At 44.4% G+C, this 16,665-nt stretch overlaps 1 protein-coding gene across 1 annotated transcript; it reads left to right on the top strand.

Moving 5' to 3' along the window:
• The first annotated feature begins 1,423 nt into the window (after positions 1–1,423).
• On the top strand, positions 1,424–10,214 carry NRN1L (neuritin 1 like). The gene is made up of 3 exons (XM_063312864.1): positions 1,424–1,531; positions 7,409–7,574; positions 9,041–10,214. The coding sequence occupies exons 1-3, from the start codon at positions 1,477–1,479 to the stop codon at positions 9,324–9,326; spliced, it is 507 nt and encodes a 168-aa protein (XP_063168934.1). The 5' UTR covers positions 1,424–1,476; the 3' UTR covers positions 9,327–10,214.
• The last annotated feature ends 6,451 nt before the right edge of the window (positions 10,215–16,665 follow it).

Raw genomic sequence — 16,665 nt, 5'->3', positions numbered from 1 at the left:
TTAACCAGGGCTGACTCTGCTTAGCTTTTCAAGGACCCACCAAAGTCAAGGAGGTGCTGCCACTTGCTGTGACATTGTAGGAAATACCCCTGGTCAAACGGTAGAGGGTTTGGGGTAGGCATGGGATCAATAGCTGTGCTTGCAAAGTGGGTGGATGGTTTCAGCAACACCAACAGTGCTGCATTACGGTGATTATTTAAAAAGCAAATTTCCAACACGGAGACAAAAGCCTGGGTGCGCGCAAAGGAAATAATAAATCGTATGAGGCTCTGTGTGTGTGCGTGTTCTGCTCAGCACCTTGTAAATCCTCCCTGATCATATCTGTCCACGGAAGCAGCTGCTATAGAGGTCAAGTCCTTGTCAGAGGCCAGCACATCTGGGGAGGGGGAGGGAGAGCACTGCTCTGAAGGCCAAACTGCTGGTGTGAGGAGAAGTCATAGCATGTCTTTTCTTCTCAGAGGTGAACATGGCAAGTGCTGCTAAGATTGGGAATGGGACACGCATGGTTATGTATATTTTTCTAATTCTAATTTTCTAATTCTGCCTGCCGAGATGCTGCTGTAGTGATAGGCTGGGATGCCGGGAAGCGCTTTAAGGATTAAAGAAGGGCAATGTTTCCTTGCCAGCTGGCTTCCTATCAGGCTGGGGGGGGAGGGGGTTGAAATGCCTTTCTAAGACTGGGCTGTGTTGACTCTCTTCTGAGAAAAGCCAGATAGGGGCCATTGGTCATCCTTCCAAATGTCCCTGTTTCTTTGATGGCGAAAGATTTGCAAACACAATGAAAGAACCAATTTGCTGCCCAACTTGGCTCCCTTCAGACTGGACCACCCTTCACACTGCCCCCAGTCACCATTCAGTCTTCTAGGAATTAGCTTTGCCCTCCAAGGGGATCCAGGCATCTTCACATGCCCCCGTGCTTGCAAGCAGGCACTCCAGCGAGGGTTGGGTGGACAAATTGAATCATCCGGAGGATGGTTGCACAAGGTTGGCCCAAAGTATTTTGCAGGAATCAATGGGGATTTTCCTCCCCACTCTTCAAATGAGGTTCATGCTACTCAATAAACCAGTGCTTCTCAACCTTGGCAGCTTGAGGATGGGTGGACTTCAAGGGCCAGGGTTCTGAGAGTAGAAGTTCACCCATCTTCAAGCTGCCAAGGTTTCCCATCTCCAGGACCCACTTTTTAGAGGGTGACAAGGGCCACGGCCCCACGCCCCCAGCATGGTGAGTTTTAAGTGGGTTTTCAACTTCCCTAAAGGCCGAAAGGAGGGACTCGACGGGGCGCAGTCGTAGCTCCCTAGAAACCCGACCGCCCGAGCCGGCGGCCCGGACGCGCGACCGGGCTCCCTCCGAGTGGCAGGGCGGAGCCGGGGGCGGGGCGGGGGTGGGGCGGAGTGGCCGCCCGGAGCCATACGGCGTTTCTCCAGCCTTGAGTTCCCAGCCCGACTCCCTCCAGAGCGGTCGGCGGCGGAGGCACTATGGGCTGCGGGGCGCTGCTGGGGGCCTTGGCGCTGCTGCTCGCCTTGCATCTGGGTGCGTCTGACTCCCGCGGATTGGAGGGAGGGGGGCGGGAGGGAGAGGGACGGGCCGGCGTGCGAGCGAGCGAGCGTGTCTCAGCGGGGCACACGAGCGTGCAAAGCGGAGGGAAGCGCACCAGCCCGCCAGCCGGATGGCAAAGGCATTCCAGCCAGGATGGGGGCGGGCGGGCAGGCGACGGCCGTCCCGTCCCTCTTGCGAGCGAGTTCGGAAGAGGCGCAAGCGGCGCCCGATTCAAACGCGTGGATCGGGGGGGCGCGCTTGGGCTGGGCTCGCACGTGGCGGTGCTAAGCCAACGCCTGGTCTGCTTGGTTGGGGCTGAACGCGCGGTGCGAACCCAACCGTGGGGCATGTTTGCAGGAACTGCAGCCTCGCGTTTGTTAGAGCCAACGGAGTCCGTTTCTCGTTCACTGTATCGGGTGGGGTGAGGGGTTAAACCGCGGCGAGGTGCCGGGTCCACACAGCCAAACCACGGTTTAGAGTGGGCGGCCAGGCTGTGAGAAAGGTGCTGAAGTGGCTGCGGGAAGCCGCAGGCGGCCCCGGGCAGAGCTGGGCCCCCGGGCGAGGCAGCCTTTCCGAGATGCCCAGGAATGCCAGATCTCGGGGCCCACGGCGGCGCCGCCTGTGGATGATGAGGCTTGTAACTCAGCGCATCTGGAGGACGCAGCGGGCGGGGGAAGTGGGCAGGGCTGCGTGCGCGTCTGTCTCGAAGAGGTCTGTCTCCGTCCGTCTGAACCGTCGCTTCCAAGCTTCGGGAGTGCTTTTTCCCCCTTGGCTGGAAGTCGCAACACTGTCGCCAAGGTGAGGGCCCTCCGGGCAATACGGTTTCTAGAGGGCCCTATCCTCCTGCTGCTACACCTTTCCTTCTCGGTCAGTGCAGATTTCTCCCGTCCCACTCAAGCACCCGTCCTCCCTTTTCAGTAAGTCAGCATCTTCACTGTTCCAAAGATCCCGTAAGAGGGAGAGGCAAAACACCTTTCTGCTGACTTTTTGAAACGCATTCTGCGCTGAATCAGGGAGCCCTCTTGGCTGCAGGGGCTGGATCAACTGCGCGGGTAGTTCAGCCTTAGTGGCGCTGGCTGCCTTCTTGCTGAAAATGAGAGGGTTTGGGTCCTACCTGAAAACTCCCAGACCCTTATCCTGCTTCAAGGATGTTACCTGCCAGTGTCAGGAGGAACTTCTGCACGTCCTCTTTCTTTTTCCACTCCACCTGCAATTCAGAAGCAATTCAGTTTTGTTCTAAAAGCTCGCTGCAGCTCATGGAAGCTTATGCCTTTCAATAAAATGCATTACTGTAGTCCGAAAAGGTCTACCAGGCTCCATAAAGATTCTTCATCTTAAGTTGGAAGGAGTGGGTCCAGGTCTCCCCAGGATCCTAAAAAAGATTCTATGAATTTTCCTCTTGCTGCTGTTGGGGTTGACTCTTAATCAGCTTGGGTGATTCTGGTTCAAGCTGGTGAACTTTCCTTACAATGTGGTATGGGATGTGAGGCTTGCTATTTCTTAATTCAGTGAAGAATGGGGTGGCTGGACGAGGATGATTTCTTGCTGTTGAAAAGAGACTGAGGCAGGACAAGTCCTCAGGTGAGGTCCTGGGTTGTGTTGTGTGTGCCTCAGTATGGGGAAAAGATTGGCAAGGGTCAGAGATCTGCCCTTTAATACATTACAGAGATCAACTGTATTCCACAGAACAGAACTACTTGTCTGCTAGTAGAGCCCTGTAATGCCAGCCAATTATATTTGTTTGTTTGTTTGTTTTATTGAAAAAATGTATAGCAATAATAAGAACTAATACAAACTAAAATAGAACAGAGAAAATGAAAAAGAAAGAGAGAAATAACAGAAAAAGCTAAAAGTGCAATAAGAAAAAAAGGAGAAGAAAGGAGAAAAAAAGGAGAAAGATAAAGAAAAATTTATAGATATAAAGAAGTGGCTTCCAATATTCTTCACAGCAGTTATAAGTACAATTATATTTTAACCTCTCTCTCTCAAGTTACATCGTGACTCTCTTCTTTCTATAGTTTATCCTGTCTAATTATCAGAACTATAAATCACATTCTTTTTTTTCATTTTTTATGCAAAAGGTCAATAAGAGATTTCCAGTCACCAATAAATGTAGAGATTGTCCTTTCTCTAATCAAAGAGGTCAGTTTGTCCATCTCAGCAAGTCTGTCAATTTCGCCAACCCTTCCTCTGTGGTGGGTCATGCCAAATCTTCCCATCTTCGTGCATATAGTAATCTCACTGCAGTAATCATACACTGAAATAATCTTCTATGGGTTTTTTTTTCTGTTTATCCTAATCCCAGCCAATGTTGAGGGATGCTGGAGGGCCACAGATTCCCCAACTCCATCTGGTACTTATTTGTTAATTTATATTTCTATTTTGCCCTGTTCTCCAATGTCCTTTCCAGTTTGGTCCTTGCAACAGTCCTGAGCACCAATCTAGAAAAAGAATGATTGGCACAGTTTTCCTAAAGTTACTTTTGCAGCCTGTGTGTGTGTGTGTGTGTGTGTGTGTGTGTGAATGAAATACATCAAGCCCTCCGTTTTCCTCTTTTATTCATGTAGGAGAGAGGAATCCCAGGCCTTATACAAGATAAATGCTAGGTAAACTGGGTGAGGGCAAGAGGCTAAGCTCTGAAAAGAGAACATTTTGGTAATGAGACCTCACATCCAAAGGTACTCCCAATAGATTTTATTATCTTCTATGGTACCAAGCAAAGACCCTTTTATATTCTTGATCTTTTAATGAGCCATTTTGATTCTGCTAATGGTTTAATGCTGCTTTACATTCTGTGACTTGAGTTTAGTTTCCTTTTTGTCTTTTCAATTATTATTAGAAGTAGTAGACCACCATCAGAACATGACTGACAATATTGAAATATAATTAACCATCAATTAGATTGAAAATGTTTATTTTCCTATTTCATTTACAGATTTTTACTGAAGGGTGGGTAGGGGATGTGTAAACTTCCCATATTTTTTTCATGGCTTATTAAAAATCTGATAAGAAAAGACAAACAAATGAGCTGTGTAGGATCTTGATCAGCAGGCTTTCTGGAGGCACTTGTGAATTGTAATTTCCCTCCTGTCTTGGTTTTGAGGGAAAATCATTTTTGTTTGTTTAATATAAGTCAAGATGCTAAAACCCTAATGGGCTGGAAAAGTCTGCATTGGAGTGAAGTCTTACATTGCCTTGTCCTTGATTTGATGATAGAATCAGCATAATTAATCCTAGTGCTCCATATCTGATGCTCTTGGTGGATCCAATGGTTAAGTTTTTTGTTTTTTGTTTTAGGTGATAGCAATTTAAATAAGATGTGAGCTGTGTGATTGGCATTATCTAGGAATCTGAGTACAAAATGCCACATGTTTCACTCCAGTTTTCTCCAATCTGCTATCTTCCAAATGATCTGGAAAACTCTTGCATTACCAATTATCAGGATGGGCTTGTTAGACAACAGGTGGGAAGGTGCTTTCTTGGGGAAAGATTTACATTCCAGATAAAACTTTTTCTCTTCTGAGGGTGAGAAATGTGTCCAAATGGCAATCTGTAATGTAGCTTTCAGAATTTGAAACCACCCAGAGTCATTTGTCAAGATGGGTGGTGCAGAAGTGTGATAAATAAATACAATAAAATAAAATAATTATTTCATAGAAAAGATTGCAACTGTATGCTCCCCACCTCCATGCTTGCAAGATCAAACATAATAATCCTGTTACAAGTGCATCTACAGTATATATATTTATTTTAAAAAACATGTTTGTGTGCATGATTTTGATGGAGATTATTTTGTTTGAACCTAGGGTTTGCTTGTCACTTTTAGATACAAACTAGCACTGGGTTCTATAGATAATTAATAAAATCTGTGACTGCAGTCTATACCCATTCATAACAAGGACAGAGTTGCTCTGATTGGCAGGGAGTTTGGATTTTCCTTTTCATAATCACTGGGATCCCAAGACACTAAGCCTGTTACTTTCTAAATGTATAGCAAACACAGCCTAGGTATCTTCAATAGCTACTTGAGAGGGTACTTATTGGCATGCTATTAGAAGTTTGCAAGATAAGATATGCTGTTTATCGTTCTGACTTCTTCTCAAGAGACACTCATAATCTGCATCCAGGACAACTACCTCAGTTTGCTTCAGGACAGTGTCCATTCTGCATTCTGAATAAGTCCTTATTACATTCAATCTTGCTGGCTAAACAGAAGTATGCTATTTGTATAGCTTTGTGATTAACAGTGTTACAGGAAACAATAAGGGGGGAAGATACTAGGAAGATGCTTTATGCAAACCGTTTGTACTTCTAGCCAGAAGGTGGGCACGTTTTTCCCCACAGAGAGCTACATTATCTTGTTGAGGGTGCATTTCAGTGATGGGAGAAGTTCAAAGCAACAGAACAAATGAATCCAGCCAAAAATGTGGGGTGCCGTACTTTGGCTAGGTTCTCACATAAGGTTAAACCATATTGGGATACATTTGCTTTTGGCTTAAAGCATTGTGCAAACCCGGCTTTGGTAATGTGAATACCATGATTTATAGCTTGGCATGATGTGTGAATTCAATCACTGCATCTTGTTCATGATTTGGGGATTCAGATTACTATAGGGTAGTTTAGTTTTATCTTTATTATTGGAAAGTTGTCCTTGGTACTGAAGCTCAAACGCAGAATCTCTTGAAGAGCTTTCTGGGAGCTGTCCAGAGTCCTGAATTCTTGCTTTTCTTCATCTTTCTGAATCACCTTGTTGCACTGCAGCTTTCAGTGGCTTGGATGACAGAAGCCCTGATGAATACTTGCTTATATCTAACTAAGCCATTAAGGGTTTTATACACCAAAATATTTTTTTTGTGTCATCATGAGTCAGTTTTGACTCCTGATGACTGCCTGGACTACTCCCTGCCGTTTTCTTGGCAACATTTTTGGAAGAGTCTTACCATTGCCTGCTTCCTAGGGCTGAGAGAGAGGGACTGGCCCAAGGTCACCCAGCTGGCTCTGTGCCTAAGGCAGGAGTAGAACGCACGGTCTCCAGTTTTCTAGCCTGGTGCCTTAACCACTACACCAAACTGGTTCTCCATATGTCAAAATAGCATTCTAAATTTTGCACCAAATTAAATAAGTAGTCAAATCAAACAGTCTCAGGGTCTTATTTTCAGCTCTCCAGAAATCAAACTTGGCTATATATGCAAATATTTAAAGAATCACAGAACATACAGTTAACTGCTTACTTCTTTTCTGGCCCCCAATATAACTTAAAACTATTTCAGCAGAATTGGATTGCCCCTTATAAATGTTCTTCAAGAAAAATAGAAAGCTGCCTTACAAGTTTTGGAGAAATCACTCTCGTTATCTGCTGCCTAAACATTTAAATAGAAGGATGCCAGGGGTGAAAGGAGTACCCTTTCTATGTGAACTATGCGCTTCACCTCCAGGTGATGACCCCTCACTGTTGTATTAACCTGGCTAAAAATACAGAGCTTTGTACTATCCCAAATCTGTCTCCAGGACTGAGATTTAGAGAAAGATGAAACTGCTTCAGGATACTTTAGGATTCTTGTTCTTGAATAGCAACATCCTTTGAAGCTTCCCAGAATATTTATTTTAATCTTATGAGGTGTTTTCTCTCTAAGTTTTCAATTTGCCAGTCTGGCCTACACTGCAAGCATTGCTCTGGGGGCTGTTTGATGAATGCTGTCCTCTAAAAAATGGACACAGTCCAGGAAAGCTTAACCACCACTCCATCTCCCTACCCTGCATGCTTCCCAGGAACTATGGGAATTATAATTCAACACATCTATAAAGGTCTGAGCTGGGAAAAGCTATTGAAGATAATACAGTCTGAATATCTCAATTTCAACCCCATTGCAGTGCTAGTGGAGCAGCCAGTGAATGTGGCTGGCGGGAAGTGCAATACCATCTACAAGGGATTTGCAGAGTGCCTGATCAGCCTTGGAGACAGCATGGCTCAAAATGTTCAGAAGCATCAGGAGGATGACACCATCCAGGATCAAGAGGACTTGGACACCATCTGTAGGTGAGTGCAGATTCATCACTTCAGGAATAGAAAAGTTCCCATGGGATCATCTCAAAAGCTTGCAAGAAGATTCCTTGAGCCATTCATCTGTCTAAATGAGTATTGCTGGCTCCAGTTTTCCCCAGTCTGATAATTCAGCATAGACCTTTAAAATCTAATGGGAGCACCAGTTCTGAGAAAGAGATAAAACAAACCTCTTGTTCTCCCCAGCTATGAATCCATAAATCTAAGGAAAGTATCACTGCCTTCCAAAGATTGAACTTCAGGACCATCTAGGGGCCCAGAACATCAGTGTTCAGTTTACCTGCATCCACCTCTTAAAGACCAGGTGATAATGTTGGGTTAAAATATTGCCCTAAGTCAAGGTTCATTATTTGTTGAATAAACCTTGACTGGCTATGTTCATACAATGCAAAGCCATTAACCATAGATTATAAACTATAAAGGATGAGTTGGTACAACATGTTAAGCAAATCATGTGGCTGAACATGATTTGTGAACCCAGCCTAAAGTTCTTTGTGTAATATTTAGTCATCCAGAGATAGTTAAGGAAACAATGGCTAATATGATATGTGCACCAGGTCAGCCAGTTTCAAGGGACTGTTGGACTATGTGTCTACCTTGGATGCAGACATAGTTGCTTTGAGTCTGCATGTGACATCCTAAACCCTGTAGGATCTGTGCAAGGTTCTGTATGGGTTTATCTGAGGTTTGTTTTCCATCAGCACTTCCATGTGTTTTCATCTAATGCAATGCTAACTTATTTGTTTGATCAAGATCCATAACTCAACTTCTGAACTTTATGAAGGGACATGAGAGGCCATTTGGTGATGTTGTGACTTTTGACCCATTTTGGCATTTTGAGGGTTTTTAATGATGGGAGCAGGTGGGGATTTGGCAAATTCCTCTTGTGTCCACCATTAACACACACCCTACAACCCTCCCCAGACAGTTGGTTGTGGGGGGGGGGGAAATGAGTTTATTTGTATGAGTTGCCTACTCCTAATTTAGATGATAAAAGTTCTGAGGAAGCATGATACCTGATGTCCTTCCAGTGCAGTCTAAATACATCCAGGAGGATCAGGTCAGAGGGATAGAATGAAATACAGGAAATATCATGTGAACTTGATTTAGAAGGCTAGTGCTGGTCTACAGCCACTTTGCATCACAGTTATGCTAACAAACAACTGGTTCTTTGTACTCATGTTCAATTTTTGACTCTTCTCAACATTATCTTTTTGGAAGATGGGCTTCTAAAGCCTCTAGCCACATGGCTAAGGCTGTTGCTGACACCAGCCCCTTCTTGAAAAATATCTGAAAAAGAAGGGAACGGCATATAACTATTCACCCATACAAAAAGAATTGTGTTCCCACTCTCTTCTCTATTGCTTTCTTTTATTTGGAAGGGGTTATGAAATGCTGAAGAGGAGCTTGCATAATCCTCACTGAGTCTGTCCTTCTTGCAGGTCCTGGGAAGACTTCCACACCTGTGCCACCCAGGTTTTGTCCAACTGCCCTGAAGAGGCAGCCAACATCTGGGAGTCCCTTCGGCAAGAGTCCCAGAAGGTCCAGTTCCAAGGCAACCTCCATGACCTGTGCAGCTCACGGGCCCAGCTGGCTGGTGATGGGAGGGCTTTACATGTGGATGAGACCAATCAAGAAACCTTGCGGGGGGCAGCTTGTCTTCTCTGGCCCAGCCTCATGGGTAGATTGACTCTTGTGGTTCTTGTGACTTTGGTACCCTTTGTTTAGTCTGGTGGCAGTGGGGAGGCCCACCCTCCTCTACTGTCCACCATGGTATGGACTGGTGACCCTGTTCTGCTCCCTTCCAGGGAATTTTGTCAGGCTTAGCGGTTGATGGCAGTGCCTAGTGTGCCCTGATGGTCAGGGATGTGGTCTCTTGGGTGGGAGGACAGGCAGCTTTGGGCTTGCCTGCCTGGAACCTGCCTAATTCAAAGCACCTCAGATGTATTTATTTAGTCAATTTATATACCCATCCTCTCCACATATGACTCAAGGCAGCATACAATTAAAACAACACTAGTAGTATAAAAATATAATCAAATATAAAACAAATTACACTGGAGGCAATATAACAATTAAGCCCAACCAGTCTGGACAGGTTCAGAAGACCTCCTGACCCAATGTCTGGGGGGAAAAAAAATCTTAAAAGCCTTAGCAAAAGTAGGAAGGGTCATCCAGTTCTTAGGGGACTACTAATCCATAGGGCAGGTGCAAGAACAGTGAAGGCATGTTTCCTGGATCTCATAAGATAACATTGCTTAGGCAATGGGACTCAGAGCATGTCAGCTTTGCTTGATCTTACTGGAGATGAAAAAATAATCGGAGACAGGTGATCTCACAAAAAACAGGCCTTGTGCCATGAAGAGCTTTAAAAGTGATAACCAGCACCATTGGCAACCAGTACAGCTCATGAAGTAGCAGTGTTAGATGAGAATACCAAGCTGCACTCATAGCTGCCCCCCACTGCTGCATTCTGGACCAGTTGTAGCTTCTAAGTGATCTTCAAGAGCAGTCCCATGTTGGTGTCATTGCAGAAATCAGACAGGAGGCGACCAAGGCATGAGTGACCACGAAGAGGGCCTCCCAATTCAGGATTGAATGCAATTGTTGCACAAATGAATTTGTGCAAGGGATCCCCTAGCCATGGCTATCTCTTGCTCTTTAAGCAGGAGTTGTAAGTTTTGGGGGATCCCCAAATCATGTACCCTATTTAGGAGAAGAGATGGAAAAGCTCTGGAACCAGGAGGTCTCAAAATCCATAGCCGCTTCGTCTCACTAGGGTTGAGCCTGAGTCTGTTCCTCCCCATCCAGACTCAGTCTCCAGATACTGATTTGGAACCTTGATGGCATAAAGCATAATCTTTAAATATGCTAAAGATGCACCTGCTCTCCCTACAAGTATTAATCATGGAAACTGGCACACACCAGGAGTTGCTGGTTCCTATCCAGCTCTCTGCCTGGTCTTGTCCCTCCATCTCTGCTGCCCTTCATGTTTCTTGCCCTCTTCGCCTTCATCCTGTACTGCCTGTTGAGTCGGGCTATTAGATCCTTTAACCTTATAATGTCAATATTGATTGGTAAAAGGCAAAAGCTTTTCCAGCCTCCCCTAGAGATGGCAGGGATTGGTCCCAGGACATTCTCCATGCCAAGCAGGTGTTCAGTCAGTGAGCCATGACCCTACTCAGGAGACCTGCACTGGGGAGCTTTTCTTAAAGGTGTTCTGGCCTCCCACAGTCCTTGTTTCCACATTCTTGGCAGCATCTCACTGTGAGAGACAGTCTGGGCCAGGTGAGATTAGTTGGGAGTGTGGTGGTCCTCAGTGAGCTCAGCCATTTAAGTCTGTGTGCTAGTTATGTGTGCACTGACATCTGTTGGTGCCTACATATTTTATAGCTTTTTCCCCCCCTGTTGTTTGAGAAGGCATGGTCTGTAGCTTCTCTTTTTGTGGAAAGCAGTGATTTTATTTCTACCAACCTGCTACTTATATATGTTTCCTGTTGGGTTCTCCAACTTTTGGGCACCCTGAAGACAAAATGAATCCAGTGGTGTGTGTGCATGTATGCCTATGGGTATGCATGGGCACTAAAGCATCATGAATGCTTTCAGACCTGCTGTCTCCTCACTGGGCTTAGCTAGTAGGGGATCTGGCTTGTGCAATTGATGGCAAGCATAGCATTGTCCGTTGATCTTGCTACCAGTGAGAGGGCACATGTAATGCATCACTGCTGTTTTGCAAGTCTATTTTTTGAGCATTCTGCATTCTCTGTTTCCTTACAGAGGTGAGCTAATGAGGGTATGGGTGAGATGGGGTGGTCTTAACTGGTTGGTTGGAAGAAACTTTCCTCGGAAGAGCAGATACAGAGGTGACTTGCCAGCATGGCACAGCCTTTGTTAGAAAGAGACTTCTATGTCTTGTCAGTCCTTGTTGGATTAGAGTGAACAGCAGAAATCCTCAGCTCTTGTTCACTGGCATTCGCTTTTTAAATGTGTATCTATATTTCTATTAAAAGGCACTTTTGTATTTCTTCTGTCTTACCCTGTGTTGCGCACAACACTTCATACACTTCTTCACTTTGTGCCCCATGCTGCAAAACATCTTTTTGCTTGGGGAGTCTATGAAAAATTGAATTTTTCAAAAATTAGAAAACTCAGTAAAGGTATCATTGGTCACATGATAATAGCTTGCTTTCTGTCTTTTGCTCTTGACATAGTTGGTTATGAAGATATTAAGCCAACAAAAAATGTAAGAACTACCCTTCCTCCTGTTTCCAATGCCCATGGTCCAGGTGTTGTTGTGCATATAACCAAAACTGCATCACCCAAGCACCAGGAGTTATCAACAAGCTTGGGGGAAGGCCAAGGTTTGCAAAATAAAAAGAGGCTTTGAGTTGTGAAAGGCAGGGAAGAACTTTAAGGGAAGAAATGCAACATGTAATCAGTATCCTTAGTTGATAGATTCTGGAGAAAGAAGGAAAGTAAATTTCAGATACGTTGCATAGGAAGTTGCTTCTTTGTGAGTCCAATTAGTGGCTTATCAAGCCTATCATTGTCTACATTATTTGCAAGAAGCTCTCTAGGCAGGATTCTTTCCCAGTTATATCTGAATACTGGGACCTTCTGTATGCAAAAGAAGCACTCTACCATGTGGGGAGGATATTTCAGTATTGCATGACCATCATGGAAAAGACCCTACTGTAACTTTTGTAGATTTAGAACTTGGACCCTGAAGAGGATCTTGCAGGTTAATCCCACATTTTAGCAAGTTTCATATGGGCAACGTGGTTCCCTGAGAAAGCTACTATTCAAGGTGGATAGAATAAGATCACAGAACTACAAGTGTGAGAATGCTATGGACTTCCAGAAGGTCCTAGGCTGCACCTCCCATTAGTCCTTTATGGTCAGAAATGATGGGAGAGAAAGCAGCATCTGGAAAACCCACTCTATGCCCATGGTGCATTATGTTTTACTTCCCCCTGCCCAAAATGTAGGCTGAAAGACAAAGCAGAAGGAAGTGTGTGCTAATTTCTTTTAAAATGCCCTTACCCCTTGTGCTCTGGAACATAGGACAAGAAGAATACATTCTAGGACTGGTTTGCAAGGAAGGGCAAAATAGAACAGGTAACTAGCACATGCCTTCCTCTCCACCCGGGTATTAGCAGCTTGGCTTGGATTTTTGTTTGGTGTTGCTGCTGTCCCCTTCCATAATGTAATTAATCACCCTATTTGCTTAAAACCTCCACTGAGCACTAAAACCTTCAGTTAAATCCTTGCATTTGGTCTGCAGCCACGCTGCACATTTCCAAGCACTTCAGTGGGCGAGGTTTTTATTGCCGTTGTTATTTGCCATGTATTACCACAAGAATCTCAAGTTTTATTGTCATAGATGATGAGTTAGTATGGAAGAAGTCAAGGGTCTCAGGGAAATAATCGAATAAAGTTGAACACCTCTTTCTCTTTTTATTTATTATGCAGGATTCCTGCTTTACTCTGTCAAAGCTTAAAGGGTAGAACTTCTTTGTAAAATGTTTCACTTTTTGAACTAATGGCTACGTTTCACCTGGCGGAATATTGCAGATTTATTGATGCTGTCAGATGTAAACACCCAAATTAGGTGGAGCATATCTCTAAGTATTATTGTAAGCTTATGGTCAAGCCCCATAAACCTGGTTGTGAGCTTTAATGGAGGAGGAGGGGGTTCTTTGTTTGGGATGCCTGTTTTTCATTTATCATTCTTAAGCAGTGCTTGCTTCCTTTGGATACCAAAAATAGAAAAGTAATCAATGCAGAGGGCTTGCATATGGAATATGGCTTGGGAGCAGGTTGAATTTTCAGCTGATTCTCTCCAAAAATTCATCCACCTGCTGGGGAATAATGCAGACCATCTAGGACTGCTTCTATGATAACAACAGTTTGGCTGAGCAATAAAAGTATTGCGAGGTGGTATCAGGATATAGATGGTAGTGGCAGCAGTGGTCTCTAAATGTACATAAATGGCTTCTTCTGCATCCTTTGGATGGTAAATCTTTCTCCATGATAATGTGGGCTAGGAGACAGCTCCTTGCAGCTCATACCACAGAGAAAGACACAAGGCACTTCGTCCCTCTAAGCAGGCTCAGAGAGAAACAAGGTTAGGGTCTTCTCCCTTGCACTTATGGAACCAATGCAGATAGACCGGTGTTTCTCAACCTTGACAATTTTAAGATGTGTGGACTTCAGCTCCCAGAATTCCCCAGCCAGCATGTCCATGCATCTTAAAGTTGCCAAGGTTAAGAAACACTGATATAGACAGTTGGACTCCAGTGGTACAGCATCCATTGCTGGGTCTCTATCAGACCAGGCTAAGGGGTGTAAAGTGTCCTACTACCACTGTGCTTGCTTATGTCTCAAAGACATCCTGAGGTTTAACTGTGGGGCTGTCGTTTCAGCAGACAATGTATGTATTAGGTACTAGACAACCCATGACCCACTGGGTCATCATTTCAGAGATATTTCTTTACCAGATCCCTCAATGCCTTCAGGAATAGCAGAGCTTTACTGGAAAAGTTCTTAAAAATTCAGGGAGATATTCAGAGATGTATCTGCCTTGAAAATAGCCCATGTCATTCATACTGAACTGTATAGCACAGTCAAACATCAGGAGCTGACCACAGGAAATGTTTTTATGACATTTTGTATTATGTCATAAAATGTTTGATAAAATTTGCCAAGTTTCTATTCCATGGGTCCTCGATTTTGGATGCGTTTGAGGTACCTTGGCTCAAAACTTGTTAGCCTACGATGTACTGTTTCACCCAGTTAAAAGTTACAAACGAACAGACACAAGAGTTTTAGTAGCATATAGATCTATTGGTTTATCTGATCTTTCCACTAAGGAGCTCAGGCAGGCATACATGGGAGTCATTTCTCACTATCTCTCCCCCCATCATCCTACAAAGTAGGCTGGGCTGAGAACAGCTCAAAGACACTCCATGAGCTCCAAGCAGGGAACTTATATTTTCCTGGTTCCAGCCCAGCCCTCTGGTCGTAAAACTGCATTAGAGTTCCTCTGCCTCTGCTCAGCCCAGGATCTTTCTTGGAGACCACATTTGGGAGAAGATGGTTGGATATGGGTATTGTACTAAGCCATTATTGAGTTATTAATTTGTTAAACAATTCAGGCATTATGCTAAACTTTAAATCCTATGCGTTGGCTATACATGATCCATTACATCAAAAGTAGACTGCAGTGTGGTTTAATGTGAGGCATTGACTCAGAAATATAGGAATGGAAGAGAGGCTGGAGGAGGAGAAGAATGGCTGGGGGATGTTTTTTTGGTATCTCCTGCCCTTGACTGCTGCCTCACTCTGTCTAATGTTAGGGACAGCCTACTCACTATCTAAAACAAGGAAAAACAAATGTTTTTGACCAGCCCTGACAGAGAAAGCAGTATGAAAAACTGCCTGTAGATACTCTGAAGCTAACCTAAGGGCTCTTTAAAGGGATAAATCATCCCGGAAAATGAATTTAACCACTTTATGCACTGATTCTGCATATAAAACATTCTTCTTTCATATACCCTTCCCTCCCCTGCCCCAATCTCTGCTGGGTTTATTCCTCTTCTGGAAGGCTGGTAAACTGGAGAAAAAAAGAGCTACTCCTAGGAAAAGATGATGGAGAAATTTTGCCCTCTCTCCATGCATCACTTCCATGATTTTTACAGTTCAAGGATGTGGGTAAAGATGCAGGTTATTCTTGGAGCAAAATGTTTGTAACCCTAGCAGAGAAAGGCCCTGAGTAAAACCCTATTCCTGTTGTACTTTGTGCACACCTGAAGAACTATATCTGTGGTCCCTGAAATGCCAAGGAAGAGGACTGATGCAGTGGGAGTATCCAAGTTCAGTCAAGAGGGGGTTCACATCGTTTGATTGCCTGACAAACTGGCCGTAAATCCTTGACTGTCATCACTGCTGTCTTTGGGTCTGAATGTGTGAGAAATCTGGACTTGCAAGCTCCTCTCTCTGGAGGCCATGAGCTCAGTGTTTGCTGAAAGCACAAACAAGAGCTGGGGGCCTCCAGGGAGCTCAGGGCCTTGCTTATTTCCATGTCATGCTCTGTGTTGGCACGCTTCGGGGAGAAGCAGTCTCTTCCTTGTTAGGGCCTAATATAGAAGCAGGTGTGCTGGGACAGGCTAGGGAGATGCAGGCTTCCTTCAACGGGATACACAAAGTAGTTTAAACTCTGGAAGCTCCAGGGGGGTGTGTGTGTGTCTTTCAGCCAGCCCCTCCCCTTAGATGGCAGCATGTATTTTATACCTTGCATCAAAATGTGGTAAGCCAACCTTCATGCATTTTAGAGCCTCCTTTGCTCACTCTGTTAAGGGGAACCTCTGCCCCAGATGACACCAGTGGCCACATCTGAAATAAGTGGATCATTGATGTACACCATGCATACAATGTTCTTTGTCTCATTCTCTTGTTTTCTGTTTCTGCACACATATGTGTACATATGCACTCAGATGTTCTTATTAACAATAGTGTTTATTGTTAATATATCCACATTTTAAACTGGCCCAGTAACAATTCTGTTGAAAGCTTTTGAGACACCTGTCTCTATGGAGAGATGGAGAAGAGGACTAGGCACTGCCCTCTGAAAATCCAGCAGTTTCAGAGTTTTAAAGGTAGCGTGCAGACCAGATAATCTGCCTGTTCTTCATTTAAAGTTCTGACAATCCTGTGTTTAACAGTGAATTAATCTGGGATCCGTGCAGGAGTCAGCTAAGCTGCAAATATGTATGAACCTCAGAGGATACAAAGCTCCACTGAAAAGTTCCTAGATGTATCATTAATTCAAGATTTTCTCATGTTTGCTTAATATGAATTAACTGATTTGTTCATTCAGTTCTCCAAAACATGGGTTTCTGTTTGGTTTGAGTGGTTGTTGACATTGGAATATTGATGAAGGGACTCAGTGAAAACATGTTCCAGCTCTTCTTCAGGAAGGAGACACATCTGGGCCAGCCTAGCATTTCACATCATGAAAAGAAAAAAAAGAAGGAAGCATGTCCATGATGATGTCAAAATGGTCACC

The sequence above is a fragment of the Candoia aspera genome, chromosome 11 (genome assembly GCF_035149785.1).
Source record: "Candoia aspera isolate rCanAsp1 chromosome 11, rCanAsp1.hap2, whole genome shotgun sequence".
Lineage (NCBI taxonomy): Eukaryota > Metazoa > Chordata > Lepidosauria > Squamata > Boidae > Candoia > Candoia aspera.
Note: the sequence above shows the minus strand (reverse complement) of the source record. Positions and strands in the feature narration are given on the sequence as shown.

Coding starts and splice junctions, on each gene's coding strand:
- NRN1L (XM_063312864.1), top strand. CDS start 1,477: ATGGGCTGCGGGGCGCTGCTGGGGGCCTTGGCGCTGCTGCTCGCCTTG. Junction 1,532..7,408: donor GCTGCTCGCCTTGCATCTGG/GTGCGTCTGACT, acceptor ACCCCATTGCAG/TGCTAGTGGAGCAGCCAGTG. Junction 7,575..9,040: donor GACTTGGACACCATCTGTAG/GTGAGTGCAGAT, acceptor TCCTTCTTGCAG/GTCCTGGGAAGACTTCCACA.